This window comes from Trachinotus anak, unplaced genomic scaffold (genome assembly GCF_046630095.1).
Source record: "Trachinotus anak isolate AG129_WGS33_773 ecotype Australia unplaced genomic scaffold, CSIRO_AGI_Tana_v1 ptg000008l, whole genome shotgun sequence".
NCBI classification, from domain to species: Eukaryota; Metazoa; Chordata; class Actinopteri; order Carangiformes; family Carangidae; genus Trachinotus; species Trachinotus anak.
In genome coordinates this window covers 14,133,992-14,153,150 of record NW_027273859.1, presented here as the reverse complement: position 1 = coordinate 14,153,150, position 19,159 = coordinate 14,133,992, and the positions used below count along the sequence as shown (strand labels likewise).

Genomic DNA, 19,159 nt, shown 5'->3' with positions numbered 1-19,159 from the left:
GGTGTTATCATTCTGTTTGGAAATTCTTTATTGGTATAGTTAATGTACATTTGTTAACTTTTATTGGATTGTTTGAAAATGGGGACAGACAGGGAACATGAAGAGGTCTTTTTGGTTGGAATCACACTGGGGTCACCAGGGTCATGTGATTATATGGTATGAGGAGAAAATGGGAACAGCCCATGTTAATGTCATCGTTGCATTATTATGCTATCTGACACGGTCCTTTTTTTTTGTTTAGTGGTTAATGCAATGTGCAGTGCTGGTGCTGTGATTCAGTGATGATCAACACCTGAAAGAGTCTTGTCTCAGTGAAACATACAGGCACCATGTTAAATTAATTATAATTGGGCAGAGAGGCTGTTCTGTTACTGACCACTCAGTGTCACTCTGGCAAAGAAAGAAAACCTCATGCAATGGATTTTTTTTTTTTTTTTTTTTTTTTTTTTCTCTCACTGCAATCTAAGTTGACGGGAAAAACATGCTGCAAGCAATGTTCTTGACAGATGTAGTCACTAAATATTATTATTCATCCCAAAGAGAAACAGATTTTGACCATATTTGAATTAAATTTAAAAATCTAGTTTCTTCACTGTATGTGACAACAATCATGAAAAGCAAAATATTTCATCTTGTGTAGGTGGACTCAGTAAGGATCATGGAAGGGGAAATGAGGATGTTCTGCATCTCTCCACACTCTCTTACCGTCCCGCTGTGGAGGAAAAGAAAAATTAGTTATGCTTGCATGAAGGTTGTATTTTACAATTGTATTTACAACAGACCATCACTGTACAGGAGTCAGGACGTCTGACACAAAACACCTCTGAGAAACAGGGTGACTCCACTATGTGTACCAGCTCAAAAATGGGCTGAAGTTTGAAGCCATCACCAAGTCTCCAGCAACAAACATTTTGCACTGAGATAGCTGTTAACATAAACAAGTGGTTGTGAAGTTTTGTGATGTGTCATTAGATCAATGATTAACCTCGACTGATGGGACGATGAATCGCTCGTTGCGGTTGAAGGATTCAATCAGCTTCATGTCGTCTTCTGACAGGGAGAAGTCAAAAACCTGCAAGTTCTGCTGGATCCTGGAAGGCGTCACACTTTTAGGGATACAAACTACACCCCTCTGAACATGCCACCTGCAGATGTCACATAATGGATGTTTTGCTTATGTACATGTAAAAGGAATCCAAGGTTATAAAAAAAATTGAAGAGGCTGTGAAAGGACTTTGTTTTTGTGGTAAGGAAATTGTCCTGCTGTACCTGAGTATGACCTGGGCAGTTGTTTTCTGGTATCTCTGGGCGATAACTCCCAGTCGTGGATCCTCCAGCAGACTTGGTTCATCAGGAGATGCCCAGGGTCTGTCCCCACTGCCCAGAGGACTATAGGCTGTCACACAAACTGCCTTTGACCTGAGGCAGAGGTATGGGCACTGTTACTAACACAATAGGTACTCTATCTATTTTCATGGTATTGAGCTCAGAGAGAAAGGAAAACCATTTTGATTACACATTAAATTACACTGACCGACAGTGTGATAGCAGATCTGCTTGAGACAAATAAGGATGGCATTCCACCTGTGGACAAACGATTCACAATTTTGACAGTTTTCAGAAATTATTTCTGACTCACATGCACTGTTATCAAACCTGATTAAATTTGTTTGTTTTTTTTTGGTCGATGAGAAAGTCGCATTGTACCTGGTTGATCACAGGTTTGTGTCTGGCTATGCTGATGATGTCGTCAGTCTGCCTGGCATTGAAGTTGGACAGTCCTATAGCCTTGACCAAACCTTTATCCACTAGACTCTCCATGGCTGTCCAAGTTTGTCTGTAGTGTGTGTCAGAGTAACAAATGCTTCCATCTTCCCGTCGAGGCATCAGCTCCTTCCCCCGCCTACAGCAGAAACATACATAAGGCTGCTTCAGGTAATGAGATGCAAAGATGTCTGAGTAATTTCACCCCCACATTGATCCTAGGCCACAGAGTGACAACCAGGGGGAGACTAAATCAGTTTATTGTGTGTGAAGCTGCGCTCACTGGAAAGCCATGGGCCAGTGCATGAGGTAAAGGTCGAGGTAGGAGAGACCCAGGTGGGCTAGACTGGTCCTGCATGCTTCTTCAACATCCTCTGGGTCGTGCCTGGTGTTCCAGAGTTTGGAAGTCACAAACACCTCCTCACGATGCAGAGCCTGAAGTGGACAGTATTTTGGATATACAAACAAACAAAGCACTGACTGTTAAACTCAGGGAAACACTTAGATGGTCTGATTTATTGACACTCACCCACTTATTAGGTGTTTAAAAGTAAATGCATCACCCAACTATTTCCTTCATCTCTACAGACCCTGACTGCAGCTTAACTCGAGTTCTAACCTTGACCCTCACGTTGAACCTAAATCTCAGCAGACATGTCACAGTGACCGTTGGTTAACTGATTATCAACGTTAAACATTAAGAACTGTACTATTTCAAAGCTCTGGAAAAAGCAAGTAAATGGACCTTGGGTTTATTTTGTCAACTTCTATTTGAAATGTTAGAATTAAATAAAAAGTTCAGTTTGAAAGTCAACATGGATTGAAAATGTTCTAAAAATGGTGAGAATAATGTCAGGTTTAAACTTCTGCAGTACATGACAACTTGCAATCTATTGATGGAGTAGAAAGCTCTGAAAACAACTGAATAAATAGGCCTTGAGTTGAGGCTTCTGATTTCAAGGTCAAGAAGAATCTGTCAAGATCAACACAACCAGAGTCTCTCACCTTCCCAGGACCGACCCTCAGAGCCAGAGCCTCTCCGACCTCCTGTTCATTGCTGTAAGCAGCAGCGCAGTCGATGTGTCTGTACCCGCAGTCTAAAGCTGCCAGCACTGCCTGCTTCACCTGAGAAACACATGGACACAGACACAGTGCATACACTTCCTTTATGAATGTTATAGTGTTACAAGCAATGGGTGTGTGTTTATAGTTCTACCTGTCCTGGAGCACTCTTCCATGTGCCAAGGCCAACCATGGGCATCGTCTGCCCTGTTGAGAGAGTCACAAAGGTGCTCATGTTCCAGCTCTGAGATCCTGATGGAAGAAGACAGTGACAGTGAGTGTGAGGTGTTCACTTTGCTACTGAAACGGACCCAGTGGCTGTCCAGTCATCATGACTAAGTCCTAATACTTTGTTACTGATTATCTCTCACATCTGAATTCATTAACTCCTGCACTACAACAGGGGTCATAGATACATGTGCAAAAGCCTCTCACCAAGCCATATCCATCATACATGTAGGCAACAAAGAACAACATTCGGTGACCTGCTTTTGATTATTATTTGATGTTTTTTCACTCTGAGCTGAAAAATATGCTTCAGTGGAAATCTAAACTCTCTGCGAACCCAGCCTTACAGCCAGAAATAGCTGATGCAGCTCTACGGCATTAGTCACAGTGTGGTGTTACTGCAGCACATCTCAGAAAGCCTCTCCATGGTTCTCTAATTGTCTGCTATATCCTTACCACGCTATGCTCACACAAACACACACACACACACACACACACACATACACACTTTATTCATCAACCAGTGCAGTTGTTTCACATGATCAGAATCTCTTAACACACATCACCTGCCCTGACTGTCTCCTGACCATGCTCCTGACCCAGCTGCTGAACAGACTGTGTAATTGGCTAATGCACTAACACAGTCAGTAAATTGTACACAGATTAAACTTTGAGAGGATAAAAGTCTTTTTATGTTACATTTTTAGTTCCTACCTCGGTCCAGTGATCAGCTGCTGTCCATTTGGATTTGAGCAGGCTGAGGTCAAAGTCTGCCTGCATTTGTTTATCTGTAACTCAAATGGATGGAGAACGTTCAAACTCCACTGCACCAACCAAAATAACACACAGTTAAACATGTATTGCCAATATCTTATGATACAGGATCCCAAAAATTATTAAATTAAATTATTAAATTCTAAGAACCGATAGTAGATCAGTTTGTATGTTAACAAACACAGTTCTGACTCCTATCATAGTTGTGACCTTATTTGGGATATTTACACTGAACATGAGAAACCTGGTTATTCATATCCTGATCGTACAATTATCCAGGTTTCTGATCATCTTGAATATAGGTGTGTCTTGATTCCTCAACAGAGAATAACCAGTGGTGAAAAAAATCCTCAGATGCTTTACTTAAGTAATAATGCCATGCAACAATGTGAAAATACTCCATTACAAGTAAAACTACATTAGCGTTAACAGTAAAATGTGCTTTAAGTACCAAAAGTACTAGAATTACTGCCTTGAGGTTGTATGCCTCTGCCACTCAGACAAGTTTCAGGTTACATCCCCGTTTATCAGTCATATAAAATATTAACCATTTGTGTAAAACTGTCAATAATTGCTGTGCAGTCACAGTGACCTTGACATTTGACCTTTGACCACCAAAAATCTAATCAGTTCGTCCTTGAGTCCAAGTGAACGTTTGTGACAAATTTGAAAGGAATCCCCTCGAGAGCTCACGAGATATTGCGTTCTCAAGGCCAAAAGTAAGTCTATCATCTTTTAGTGCAACTGAATGGTTGTAACAAAACATGGTTACAAAACAACCAATCAGATCGCAGCCACAAATCAACCAATCAGAATGCAGAATTATTGAGATATCGTGTTCATTAGGTGTCCATCCAATGGACGGTCAGACAGATTTGTAGCCTTATTCTGCTTGGTCGGTTTGTAGCCACGTTCTGATTGGTCAATTTGTTGCCTTATTCTGAGTGGTTGGTTTGTAGCAGCGTTCTGATTGATCGATTTTTAGCCACACTCTAATTGGTCAGTTTGTAGCCTTATTCTGATTGGTTTCAATTCATTCTCAATGCTATGTGCCAGTATACTTTTAAGTATTTACCAAGTACATCAAAAAAAGATGGTAAGGGACACAATAATGATCAACATGCTGAAATAAAGGGAAAATCTCACTTCAGAAATTCAGAGAATATAATTAATTATAATTATTGTTGCCCTGTTGTTTTCCATTCCAAGTAAATTTATGTAAATGGACTGCACTTCTAGTATTATCAACCACTCAAAGCGCTTTACAATACTTGTCACATTCACACATCTCACACACACACACACACACACTGATGGAACAATTCAGGGTTCAGTATCTTGCCCAAGGACTCTCCAACATGTGGACTGGAGGAGCCAGCGATCGAATCACCGACCTTCTGTTTCGTCGTCACTCTAAGTCCTGAGCCACAGCCACCTAAGTATAAATCCAGTGGAGTGGTGAATGCAGCGTAGTTCAGACAGTCAGAAACCAAACTCAATCCTTGTTCATTCTCTACTGTTGATGTACAGATATAAGAAGCTGAGATGTTGAGGAATCAAGACACACACACACACACACACACACACGTGCATATGGATAATCAGAAACCATGTAAATGTTGATCAAAATCAGGATACAAAGACAAATGACACAAACTGTTAACTTCACACATTTGGTTTATTTGTTTCCAATTTTGAAAAGATCATAAATATTGTCAAATGCACGTAAGCAGTGACAGTGAGTCTTTCAGCAGCAGCACATGTGCATTCTGGTTGCAGCCACAGTCCAGCGTCTTCTGACACTCGGAGAAACAGGACGCTCACACACTCAGACAAGTCATTCAAGTCTCTCTCATCATCTCATAGGTTTGTCAATATCTTTAATGACATAAAAAGTGCATTTATCAACATGTTGCATTCAAACATTTTTCCATACAAATGATATATATGACCTACTAAGGCTGTCTGTATAAACCATACCCATACACACATCTTCTCATTGCTGTAAACTACAGTAGGAAGAGCTGAAGAGAGCCTCCAGAGCCCCCTGCATCTGAGACAGAGAACAGCTGATGCAAGATTATAAAACCTGTTTCCTAAACAGGGTTTTCTACTTGAAAAAACCAGATGTAACTTTCGATGTACAGATGTTACAGAGGACAGAAGCAGTTATCAAATCACAAACTGAGGACTCCATGACACCAAAAAGTAGACACCACGGTGGTCTATTTTTGGCACTGCTCACAGTAGCACCAAGACATGGCCTTCTGATGGCACAAGAGAAAGCAGAATATATACAACAAAGCTGGGATTCCCAGAGGAATGTCAACTACTTCAGTTTAACCTCATGCTTACAATCCTCTAGGAAATCCAACTGTACTTGTACGGCACTTTACAGGGATGTATTGGCAAAATTCTTCAGTCTTGTATCAGATCTCTCCCTAAAAACATGTCCTCGCTTACATACAGTACCATATGTTGATTGAGTTTACATTGCTTACTTAATGTTGCTCCGAGATCACCAGCTCCCAATGGTCACGTCTAACACAGCATAGGGCATCGTCTGTTGTGCACTTAACATAGCTGGTTGTATATATTAGTGTGACCTGTGTGACCTGTGTGTGTGTGTGTGTGTGTGTGTGTGTTTACATATGTGGTATGACACCGGGCTAAGGCACCTAAATGTTCCTCAGATATCGAGCCAGGCTACTCAGTTCAGAGCTGCCGCACAGCTCAGATGGGGAAGCACCCATATTATGTGCAGATTGTATTATCCAACACTGCTGTTACAGTATGTGATTGTCATTCTCAGATTTTCCAATGCAGCTGAGATATGCTATTACTATTTGGAGTAATGAAGTACTTTAAGTGCATTGTGGCACAGAATACAACTGATTATGGGGGAGACAGATCATACTAAAAAGTAAACGGCCTACAGACTTGAAGCACAATGCTTTATTAGACTGAAAGCATGAGAAAAGCAGGTGGCAGTGGGAGAGTTGTGTTAAAACTGCGGTTTGCACTGAACACACTGAAGCTGCTGGTACACTCAAGGTAAAAATAAATAATCCTATTTGAAACCTCCTTTGGAAAAGAAAATCCTGGAAAAAATGTTTCTTTTAAAAAATATCTCACACTTCATCCTATCACAAAAAGACGAGGATCAGGGAGTTGGACAGCATATAAAACCACTGATAAATCCGTAAAAAACAGAGTTAAGAAAAGAAGTTCCGGTAAAAGCCACGATTGTGCTGAGCCCATCCTCAGCACTGCTCCACTGCTCGGGTGCTTGTGTGTGTGCTTGGGCCAAAAGACAAAGCAAACAAATAATTACATCCTGATACTGTCATTCATGATGGCATTCTTCCCTCCATCCTCCCCCTGTGACGTCCCTACAAACCACAGCATCTATTTAAAGCTGTGTGCATTAACACAGGACATACGTTAATTACAATAAGGGTCAAATTATAAGGGAAGAGTGGAAGATGGATTGTTAAGGGTTGTTTTTCATGGTTTAGTCTGGAGTGTGTGGGGGTGGAGGGGTTGGAGGTGAGTCTACCTATGACTGAGGGAGGTGTTGTCTGATAATCTCTCTGGACTGAGGGGGGATCCTGTCGGGAAAACGGACCGAAAACTCCACGATGAGGTCACCGCGCTGTGACGGGTTCTTGGGGAAAGGCAGGCCTTCCCCTCTGAGTCGCTTCACCGTCCCTGGCTTGATGATGTCATGACAGGGAAGCGAGATGACGCGGTTTTCCAGCGTGGGAATGCTAACTGTGCAGCCGCACAATGCCTGGAGAGGAGAGGAAGAGGAGATTGAGAGGGTTAATATCTTTGGAAGGAATGAAATGCCAAAGCCATGAATATCCCGATGACTTAATGTTTCCATCAACTAAAAACTTTAGTTTATCTTCCCTCCGTACGTCATCTGTGTGTTTTCGGTGTGTGGTCACCATGTGTGTGTGGTATGTGTGTGAGAGAAAGAGACAGAAGGCTTTCCTGACAAATCGTTTTAGTATCAACTACAGCACAGTGGGGTCTACAGAACAGCATTTAACAGGAACATTAGGAAAACATGACTTGGCAGTGGAAAAGTTTTCCGGTCTTTGTGTGTGTATGTCTGTGTGTGTGTAGGTGTGGGGTGACTGTGTGTGTGTGTGTGTATAAGTGTGTTAATGTTGGAGGGCGCTACACATTGCACAGGGGACTAATTTTAGCAACCGTCTCATAGCTGGGGCTAATGAAGTGAGGCAGGAATCGGCTGAGCTCGTAAATAGTTGGAGGGCTTGTCAGATGGGCTGGCAGGATGAGGAGAGAGAACACACACACAGACACCCACACACACACACACACACACGCACACAAACCCTCACCTCCTTATCACAACGACTGATGAATCCGGTCAGAGCGTAGAGAGTGCTAAACTAAACACAGAGACCTGTGGTTATCACGACTTCACAGGCTTTCCAGTGAGCCTCACTCACCAGATTTGCACTGAATAGAAAGTACTATTTAAATCCAACTCAGTGAATGAACGTCCTGATGAGTAACAAACTTCTCTTATATAAGACATTTCTAAGCAACTGCTGCAAAACTGTTTACTACACAAAATAAAGTCACAATAAATATCATTAAGGTGTAGAGAAAGACAGATGGAGATTGTGGATGACCTATAATTCACTAGGAGTGGAAGGATTTAGGTCAAGAAAGTAAGTAAAATGATGTGGGGATTAGTGGGGCATCTTGGTCATCAAAGGGTTTGAGACGTCCCTGGTTTTCCGTATGGCTGATGACCTTTGTTAAATTCATCTTCCCTCTAGCTCTTACTCTCTCATAAACTTAAAAATCACTGAAAATACATAAAATGCTAATAATGATACACTTTAACTACCTGTGAGCATCTTAACATTTGCTAATTAGCAGTAAACACAAGGTATAGCTGAGGCTGATGCAAATGTTGTTAGGTTTTTGTTCATAAACCCAAGGATTGGACAAATTGAAATCCTGACTTTGTGATGGCAGTGGATGAAAAGTCAGGGGATGACTACGGACTACCATGATTATCTGCAATATTCTGAGCCAATCCACAGATGTTGATAAATGAAAACTTTCATCTGCCCATGGTGCTAGATGAAAAAATACATTTGTATTTCTTAGTGTATTAAATTTATAAATGTTTTTTTTCAATTTTTAACCATCCACTTGGATGAAAGTATTATCTCTTTAAATGTTAAGTGCCACACTGCTTGCATGGCTTTAAATCAGCGCTAACATCTTAAAAATCACTTTTACATTTAACAGTGTAATAATGTGAAGTTTAAAAGTACACGTGTTTGATGTGAGCAGATCAGTTCAAGTTATGCCTTTTGCAGGTGGGGAATTGCAGGATGGCATGTGTAAGAGTAAGAGGGACGGATACCAGGTCAAAGACTTCAAAAGAGTCTATTCCGATAACTTATGCTTAGCAAAGTTTTAGATCAAATTCATTAAGCTATATGTTGCTTCAGACAAGTTTTTGGATGGAAAGAGGAGCATTATTTTAATTTCCCCTCTCAGTTCTTTCCAAAACAAACCAACTCCTAACAACATTTATCTCAAGGCAACCAGCCCCTCATGATGTAATAGGGATTTTGCCTGCATTGGCACTTGCTTAACCTCTAAGACCCCGGTCCATGTCATTACGTGGGCAGTGTTGTATTCAGACAGTTGGGGGATTTTCTTGTCTCGCCTGGTGGGCTTTTTTTTAACAAACAGGGACGGACATGCGGACAGTTGATGTTCAGTCAAGCAGAGCAGCTGCTTCAGAGTTTTCCAGCCATGACATCATTCTCTCTTTTCCCGCTATGTACATTATGGTTTGATTTAGCCCTTGACTGTGATGGAGACTAGTGGCTCATCCTCTTGATATGAACAGTTCCATTCACGAACACAAGTCTTACACACAGAGACAGGTTGCCATGACGCTTGACACACACTGCCAGCTGATCTGAGGGCCCACTGATTGCATAAGCCTCATCTCAGACTACATCACTCTAGAAACTGACACAAACAAACACACGCATATACTGATTTTGCTATATTTGTAAGAACACTCTAAATTTCCCCTATGGGTGATCAATTAAGTAATATCTATCTATCTATCTATCTATCTATCTATCTATCTATCTATCTATCTATCTATCTATCTATCTGTCTGTCTGTCTGTCTGTCTGTTTACCTGTCGACCTACCTACAGTATCTATGCATCCCTGGGGCCATATCCTAAGATGAACTATCATTGCTACATGCTTAATGCTGACAGGTATGTTTCTTTGACGCAGTAAGGACTAAATGTGTTCTCATTAGACTGTTGCCTGTCAATTCAGTCCTTCATACACGCTTAAACATTGGTGGCTGTATTTGATTAAAATGACAGGATACATAAGCTGCTAAAAAAAAAAAAATGCACAGAAACAGTATATTTGCATTTCTACATGATAACATAGGTGGAGCTGTAAAAAGTGGTCCACTTAGCCTTTAGAGCCCAACAGCTACAGTTAGCACCTAGGTGTGTTTGGACGTGGGTTTTGCTGCTGAGCTGAGAGCAGCTGTGACAGGAGCAAGACATGCACTGCCACAGATGATACCAGCACACTGCAGAGGCATCATTAATGCCAGAGAGAGCCACTCTATAGAACCAGCTACTGTATATGTCGGTTTCAGGGAAATCAATGTGTCAAAATTCACACTTAGCTTTCTAAAAGCAGGACACTGCAGGGCTGCAAAGTTGCCTCTACCAGTGTGTCCCAGGAGTTTACAGCATGACCAACAAGCTGAATGAAGCTGTACATCACGGCACACTTAAGGCAGAAAATAAAATTGAGCAACCAAATAGCAGTGGAATCATATGACAGTTGAGATATGATAAAATAACTACACACACATAAGTTGTGCATTTTCAAATACCATTAAGGCTTAACCTTCCCCTTCTTCTTCTTCTTGCTAAAGGAAACAAACATGTTGTTGGCTAGGTTATATTATCTACTAGTGCATTGCATAACATTTGCCATATTGTATGTGGAAGGTCGCCTGGTGTGCAGCATAGCTGGTGCTGTGTTTTCACTGCAGCATTGAGCATCACATCTTCAGGGAAACAGGGCAGAGCGAAGCAGTGGAATATGAGCTCTTATTTGCTTTGGATACTGACTCATCTGACCCACTTCCCTAATATTCCCCGGATACCCCCCACCCCCACCCCCACCCTCATCTTCACTTCTCTCCCCCATCCTGTCGTTGGCTGCATCACTTAAGTCTCTTATCTGGCTGCTGCGAGAGCTCAGGGTTTTAGCTGTGGGAGTTCTGCAGTGCAAACGTAATCACTGTGCAGGTTTGATCAAGTACCATCTCCTGCTTAATGTGACTCAACAAACTCTAATGTGCTCTTATTAACTAGGCTGTCTTCATGTTTGTGCTGTGTGCAAGCACCCTTGTTTTGCAGTTAGTGCTGCTTTTAGAGCAAAACTGTTCAGAATTGGCTTGATTAGAGTACATACAACTTTCCCCTGACATCTCAAACTCTTTGAGAACACCTGCCATTAAGTGACCATGTGGACAGCAGGCCAGTGAGTGGCAGTGCTATTAGAAATATTAAAGGCTGTGTAATTCACAGACGGAGCAGCGCTGTGCTGGACCCGTTGCCCTCGTAGGAGTCGCTAATTAAATGTCCTGCCAGTCACCGTAATAGCCTTCTGGATTGTCACCACTGTCACACTGCAATCCGTCTTAAACCAAGTGTGTTTGCAAATACGTTTGAAGATGCAAGAGCGTGTAAGCTTGCATGTATGTTTTGGCCTGTGTGTAGCTTTATACGTGCCTGCATGTATGTGTGTTTATGTGTATGTATTTATACAGCAGTGCAGAACAAGTGAGAATGATGGCTCTATCCCAGTCACACAAGGACACCACATTCCTGCTGCTTCTCTCACACTGCAGTGACAGAGACGCTGCTTCTACTGATCTTGCCCTCCAGCAGCGCGCACACACACACACACACACACACACACACACACACACCTCAATATGTTTAGTGTGACCACCCACCCAGGACATAATCCTACCCTTAAATTACAGTCACACCTCCTCATCTCATCCACTGTTTGCCCATGGTGACTGACAAGAACGATATGAGGAAGTGCGGTGGAAAAAACTTTGCAGCTCCATGAATGCATTACATTTCTGCCTGGTTTGCTGCACTGGGAATCAAACTCCCAACCTCAGCAGCATTATCTATTCATCCACATGCAGAGAGGACTAAAGATAGACAGAAAAGCAGACAGCAAGAAAGACGAGAGAAAGGTTAGGGGAAAATGGGCAGATGCACCCACCTCTTTTAGACTGATCTTGCAGTTATAAATTATATTGGAACCGTCTCTCTTGAAGTGGGCGTGCCCTTTGTCTTTAAGAACAAAGGCTATGTCGGCAGGAATGTTCTCAGGGGTCTCGTCCCCCTCCTTAGGGAAGGTGATCTTGGTCCCCTCCTTCCAGCCCTTCTTGATGACAATGTTGAGGATCTTGTCCTCTGTCCTCATGCTCCGCCCGTCTGGGTTCAGCCTGCGGCGAGTGATCTTCATGCGCTTGGTGCAGCCGTGGAAGATCTCTTCCAGCGAGACCTTCAGCTCGTGGACCACTGGGGGGTCTTGCTGCTTTCTGCTAGTCCCCAAGCGCTCTGACGGCACCCCCCTCCTCCTGCGGCCCTCTCCTGGAAAGCCGTTGTTCATCCCACCTGGAAAGCCAAACTGTCTCCCAAAGTGAGCGAAGGGGTCATCCTCATCCATGTCCATGTCCTGCTCTGTGTCGTTGCTGTGATCGTTGTGGAAGGAGAAACCATTGGAGCGGCTATGGCTGCGGTTGGAGCCAAAAAACATGTCGAAGGGGTTGGAGCCGCCGAAGAAGGAGGCAAAGGTGGCGTGGGGGTCTCCATGGAAGGTGTAGTGGTACGTTGAGCTGCCAGGAGCACCTGAAGAGCTGCTGCCTCCTGTCTTCAAGCCTGGGAGAGAGAAGAGAGAGAGAAGAACGTGAGGCCTCATACGCACAAGCACACACTCAAACACCCACAACACACTGAAAACACACATTAATATGAACCAAGATACCAGACGCAGGATCCTGATGAGCGAAGACTGAGAGTGTAGGTAACAGCAGAGAGAAGAGTGGAGCCCACGTGGGCGGGAAAAATCCCACAGCATCACTGATCTTCCAACAGTGCTGGTGGTGGAGCAACTCATGAAATACCAGGTCACTCCATCCAACACATTCACACAAATACACACACCAACACACACACACACACACAAACACACACACCTTTCCAACAGAGACACATGCACAAAACACCCACAAATGCAAACTACAGCAGTTGCTGCTATTCATATCTCAACCACATCATGATCTTGAGCCATCTGTCTGTCAGCTAACACACACACACACACACACACACACACACACACACAGTTACACAGACACTACACTAGCAGCTGAGGTAGACTGTAAAGTATTGGAGCTGGTAAGTGTCAACAACACTTACCAGCTCTAATAGCAACAGACAGTCACACACGTTCCTGTACATGAACACAAACATGAAAACATGGCGGAGACACAGTATTATTACTTCAGTGGCTGAAGCCCACCTGAGTCCTCCACTGTGATATTAGATACTGAGTCTGTTCCTGAGCTATTTCAATAACAACTTAATCCATCATAACGCCTCTTTAACAAGGCTTCACTCGCAGGGCGCTGAGGCCTGCTCTGCCTGCACTCTCTGAATACTTTCACTCAGTGATCCTGCACAGACAGATGGGCTCAAACTCAGACAATGGCCCCTCCCTCCCCTCCTCACCTTCCTCTCCTAGCTGATCATAGACGACCCTCTTCTTGGGGTCGCTGAGTACCTCGTAGGCCTCAGCTATTTCCTTGAACTTCTCCTCTGCGTTGGCGTCCTTGTTCTTGTCAGGGTGGAAGCGCAGCGCCATGCGTCGGTAGGCCTTCTTGATCTCCTCCTCATTGGAACCCTTGGGGATACCCAGGGTCTTGTAGTAGTCCTTCCCCATAGCTGTGCAAACGCATACACTCAGAACTGGGACCCCCCACCTCCTGTTCAGCTCTGGCTGTGGTCAGTCACTGGTGAGATAGAGCGCTAACTGTCAGGCTCTTATAATCACTGCTCCTGGGCAGATGCTGCTCAGACTGCTCGTGTCCTGACAATGCAGAGCTCTCCTTCAGGGCTTTACTGTGAAGTCTGTTAAGTGATAGATGGAGATGGGAACACAGAGTGCCGGTTTTACTAACTGTTGCTATGGGGATGAGGTTGCTGTGCTGATGTAAAATCAAGCAGAGTGCAGAGGAATCCCCTCTTTCTGCTTCATGGAGGGGCTTCTCCCTGTAAGGATTCATTTATTTCACATGCACTTATTTTGAAAATTCGTGATTTTGCGCGGTATAAATAAAGCCGATTGCTGATCATACTAATTGATCAGCCTCCAACTCTGCTGTGTTAAACCTGTGAGACAGAGGAAACACTTCTACTGAACAGGACACGGTGAGCCCGACAGGCGAAGAGAAAGCCTGGTTATATCTGTAACATTGTAACAGGCTGACAGACAAAGACGTGCCGCTGCGCTGTCACAGTGTGAAGCCCACAGTCTATTTCACTATTTCAATCTATAATCGATATATATAACTTAAACCTACCACTGGGCTATAAATCTGAGACATCTTCCATATTAGCCCATACTATGAAAATAAAAAAAAGATAAAAAATAAAAATAAAAAGATAAGGAAAAGAAAGGAAATGAGGATTAAATGAAGGAAATCCTACCAGAATGCTCAGCAATTAATGGAGGATATCAGATCAACATGGCCCGGCTCCTCTCTCTCTCTCTCTCTCCTTCCTTCAGCTCGTATTATCTGCCCGGCTCTGCACCGCTAGGTCCTTATAAATTGACGTCAGGACGCATAGCCGGGAGGATCACAGGCTCTGAAATAACCGGTGAGCAAACACTGAGGTGCATCTGACATTTCAGTGGACAACTGTCCATACAGCCAGCCCGAGCCACCACCATCCATCACACCACTACAGCTGTGACTGATTTGATTTGTGAAAAAAAATAAATAAATAAATAAAAAATGACTGCAATCACTAGGCTCCTAACGGGATTTACAGAGAAAAAAAAAAGTCCCCCCCCCCCCCTCTGTTCAGTCTGTGATCGTCATAAACAGCCATTATGTAAAAAAATCACTCTCAATTAACTTATTCGATCCGAGGCTGCGGGGTTACAAACAAATCTCCCTAAGGATGGTTGGGGAATTTACTCCCCACCCATGATCATGATCTTCCCTTCACTGTAATGCCTGCACCAATTTAAGGAAGCTTTTGCACAAAAATGCATGTAGCTATATATACATATTCCAGATTTGTTTCCTTACCGAGCCTGCTGCTGCCTTGTTTGCGTCTGGTCCTGGTCCCGTCGGATCGTTTGCAGTCTGGAGAGCAAACCCAGCCCTCTCCCTCTTTCTAGCAGCCAGGACTCTTTGTTCAAGGTCTGTTCACAAACACACTCAGCTCTCGCGCCGAGCTACATGTAGGGTTAACTTTTCACTGAAGAATTTGATTTGGAAACGTGACCAGTGCCTTTGCTTCAACTCTCTCCTCCAGTCGGGTTTAGACGATTAAAGCAGGCATGTCAGAAGTGCGGGGCTCCACTGTGAAGGGAAACAGAGTCATATTTGGAGAGAGGGAGAGAGAGAGGGAGAGAGAGAGGGAGAGAGAGAGAGAGGGAGTCCTGATAGCTGACAGAGGAACAATCACCTGATTCTGTAAAAGTGTATGCGTGTGATCCTGTAGTCGTGCCTGGGTTGAGTTGGTGTTAACACCGCTGAGTCATGTGTTGACTCCATACACACGTCCCCTGTCTTTGTACAGACTGGAGATTTATTCATACTCCTACTTCCCCAACACAAAGTCTAAAATAAACTTTAACCCTTTCTTTAACTAATGTCCCTAAATTCAAAACCAGTTGACACGTAAGACTGGAGCTGTTAGGCTGGTATTCTCAGTTTACCCCTAATACACTACAGCGTCACTATACTTTCAGTGGTAACCCCCGGCCTCTTGGCCCCAGAATCATCAGCCCCACAATCCAGATTAAAAACCATCATGTTTGTTTCAATGTTCTTCACTGTGGGAGAGATTTGGCTCATGCAACGGACTCAGAAGACGCACATTGTATCCTGAAGGCCAAACATTCCCCCCCCCGACTTCACCACTGTTCTCTGTCCAGTGCAAGTCAACAAGCAGCCTACCCAGAGAAAGAGATAATAAATCACATATATTACAGCGATGGTGGAGGTCTGAGTCATCATTGATGACTCTTACCGTTAAGTGCACAGGAAGGTACACTCAGTGGGGTGAAGCGCTTCTGCTCTCCTGGGTCAGTGCAAGAGAGAGAGAGAGAGATATAACGCCTAATTCAAGCTTGAGTCATCGCTACCCACCAGACTGGCAAGGAGGTGTGAGAAAAGTGGAGGTGTCTGTCTGACACATGCAAATATACACCTGCTCTCACACACATGCATGTATTTAAACATTCAAAACAATGCGAGCATGCGGAGAGGTCGCTCTGCTGCAGGGTTGTGGAGGAGCAGGGTGAGAAACATTCCTGTGTGTCCAGCTGAGTGTGAGTATGTGCGTGTTTTGGCAGCAGGGGGGGCCTTGGGGGTCAATGCAGCTGTCCGAGAAGAGCAGCTGTTCAGCAGTGGAGCTTTATTCATGCCTGGCTCTCTGCTTGGCCTGTGACGGACACTGGAACATGTTGAAATCGACTGCAACGCACTGACAGAAACATCCGGATAAAATAAGATCGGAAATCTGCGTCTGCGTGTGCCAAGTGAGCACATAGGTTATACAATCAACTGTTCTCACTCCTCACCGTCAGAAGTTCTTGCATAACCGGTCAGGTTTCAGAGAGCGTAATCACATTGCTGGAGCTGGGTTTGTTTTATGTCTGCATCCTAATTGCCAGTGATGACCAATGAGAGCGGATCCATGTGCTGCTCTGATGCTGAGTGTGCACTGAAACAGTCTAGGAACAACTATTCCTGACCTGATGCTGGGTTTCCATGGTGACACAGGAATCTGCCAGACAGTGATGTGTCTGCCAGGAATGCTCTGTCTCAGCGATGGGTCCTCTGAGCACGTGTTTATATGTGTGAGCATGGGCTGAATTACAGAAGAGATATCCAGTGACGCTGATGTCTGAGAGCGAGCTGTCACACAAATATCAACGACTTCAGTGCGCTCCACCACCTGAGCTGAGAGACAAGAGGACAGGCGGTTGACTGACTGGCAAGAGTCAATAGTTGAGGGGTTCACAGAACACACCAAGGTTGTTTTTGAGTGTGAAGAGGAGGCAGCAATGAGTGTCTGTATGCATCTCCCACCTCACCTCCTTTTCTCTCCCTCTCACAGCCTCAGAACACCCAGTCCTTTCCACCTCCTCTCTCACTTCTACCCTTCCTGTAACCATAGAGACCACCATTGCCTGAGAAGAGGTTTTCTCCCAGACAGACATGGTGGTGTCAGATGAGGATACTTGGATGTATGTGCACGCACACACACATGCCCACAAAAGCTTGCAGCTCAATTTATCGCCTCCTCCCAAACAATCTTAAACAAAGCTTCTTTCAGCTGCAGACATGGGCTGTACCTTTGCACAGATGCAGAGAACAACAGGATGCATATGCCAACTGAATTACTCAAAGTACACACTTGTCATACACTGTAAATCCCAATTCACTCCCTCAAATTAAAAGTTTATTGTTAACAGCTTGCACACAAAACTTAAAGTTTAGTACAGTGCCATAACATTAAAGTAGAGTATACCTGACACAAAATAACTATCACCACCCTTGTCTGTTCAACAGAACCTCTTTTTTTTTTTGAATTCAAGTTTGTACATTTGTACAAAAGATTTGCATTCGTAACAAATGTGCATTTGTAGAAAAAGATTTCTATCACAGCCTCTTTAAAAAAAAGAAATACAAATCTCTTTGTGACAAGCACAATTTTCATGCATAAACTTTAATTTCTCATACACCTCATATACCTGTTTATTTCACAGGTTTACAAAGGTTGATTTACAACTATAAACTATGGAATCATTAGTGAACATCACTTTACAAGTTCAAAATCATTTTGAGCCAAATTTCAGCTCGTATAGTTATGTGGTGCAGTCATGATCATGACTACCATTTCCTGCCTGTTTCAGGAGGCCACAAGGTGTGGCACTGGCCTGAGGTGGATGCTGGCATCCCTGTGAAAACACATGACTATACTAAATGAAATAAACTTTCCATTGCAGGGCAAACAAGGACATTTTAAGCAGCTTTTCACAATACAATATTCAGAAACATTTTTACTTAAAATTCATGTCACTTATCATTATTAATTTAGTCAGTTGCAAGTTCTGCAGGAAACTGATGGAAGCTGCCATCAGCCTCGAAGGAGGTGGCTGCACACAGCTCCATTGGCAGATGGCATCACAGGAATCCTGGAAAGTTTTCCAAAAGCATTGTATTGCAAATAAAAAAAAAAAGATGTGCATGTGTAGAAGAGATTTGTATTTGTAAAAAAAGGAAAACAAGACTGTGTGAATAAAAACTTTGAACAAATGATCACCGGTGAGGTAACACAAAGACACTGTGAAAGAAGAAGGACTTTTGTGTGTGTGTGCGCAAACACAAAGCAGACAGTAGGGACGCAGACGCATGGACTGAAAAGTGAAGCCAATGCAGAAGTGCCTTAAACCTGCATCCTGTCTAATGACCATCATTGGGTGACTCCACTGCAAATTGATCGTATTGAAGTCGATGGGAAAACAACTCATGATGTTCATTTTTAAAATTATGGTCCCATTATGGGAAAATTGACGATACAACAGGGTATGTATTAAGGCGTGGTTACCGTGTGATTGACAGACTGTACCACACACGGCTAACTGTCTGACTATCAGGATAGAGTACAGAGCAGGTTAGATCCACCCCTCACTCCTCCTCAGCTCCACAACCTCATCCAAATATGGTTTCTTCTGGTTTCAAAATCGAAGATGGCGATGGCCAAATTGCAAACTTGACGCTTTGAAACAGCAGTGATGTAACGGTGGATTGCCACTTGTGTGGGACACTGAAGTCACATGTAGAATTTTGACGCCATTTTTACAAAAGCAAAGCCACTGGTCACATTTCCTTCACCCCCAGGAACCCACTCGAGGACCCCTGGGGGTCCCCGGACCCCACTTTA

General features: G+C 43.5%; 2 protein-coding genes across 6 annotated transcripts; both read right to left on the bottom strand.

The window, feature by feature from the left end:
* Positions 1-2: 2 nt before the first annotated feature.
* Positions 3-3,894, bottom strand: akr1a1a (aldo-keto reductase family 1, member A1a (aldehyde reductase)). The gene is made up of 9 exons (XM_071482800.1): positions 3,769-3,894; positions 2,981-3,078; positions 2,770-2,889; positions 2,048-2,199; positions 1,708-1,903; positions 1,535-1,584; positions 1,270-1,419; positions 986-1,145; positions 3-712 (listed from the first exon to the last, which is right to left on the bottom strand). The coding sequence occupies exons 2-9, from the start codon at positions 3,059-3,061 to the stop codon at positions 647-649; spliced, it is 975 nt and encodes a 324-aa protein (XP_071338901.1). The 5' UTR covers positions 3,062-3,078; positions 3,769-3,894; the 3' UTR covers positions 3-646.
* A 1,593-nt stretch (positions 3,895-5,487) lies between these two features.
* dnajb5 (DnaJ heat shock protein family (Hsp40) member B5) lies at positions 5,488-15,711 on the bottom strand. Of its 5 annotated transcripts, none has more exons than XM_071482796.1 (5): positions 15,289-15,711; positions 14,681-14,839; positions 13,703-13,915; positions 12,192-12,853; positions 5,488-7,621 (listed from the first exon to the last, which is right to left on the bottom strand). In XM_071482796.1, exons 3-5 carry the CDS (start codon positions 13,911-13,913, stop codon positions 7,388-7,390), a joined length of 1,107 nt encoding a protein of 368 aa, XP_071338897.1. In that variant the 5' UTR covers positions 13,914-13,915; positions 14,681-14,839; positions 15,289-15,711; the 3' UTR covers positions 5,488-7,387. The 5 variants fall into 5 exon arrangements, with proteins under 5 accessions (XP_071338897.1, XP_071338894.1, XP_071338895.1 ...); XM_071482793.1 differs by having other exon boundaries at positions 13,703-14,101; positions 15,289-15,708; XM_071482794.1 differs by having other exon boundaries at positions 13,703-13,983; positions 15,289-15,708.
* Between the last annotated feature and the right edge of the window lie 3,448 nt (positions 15,712-19,159).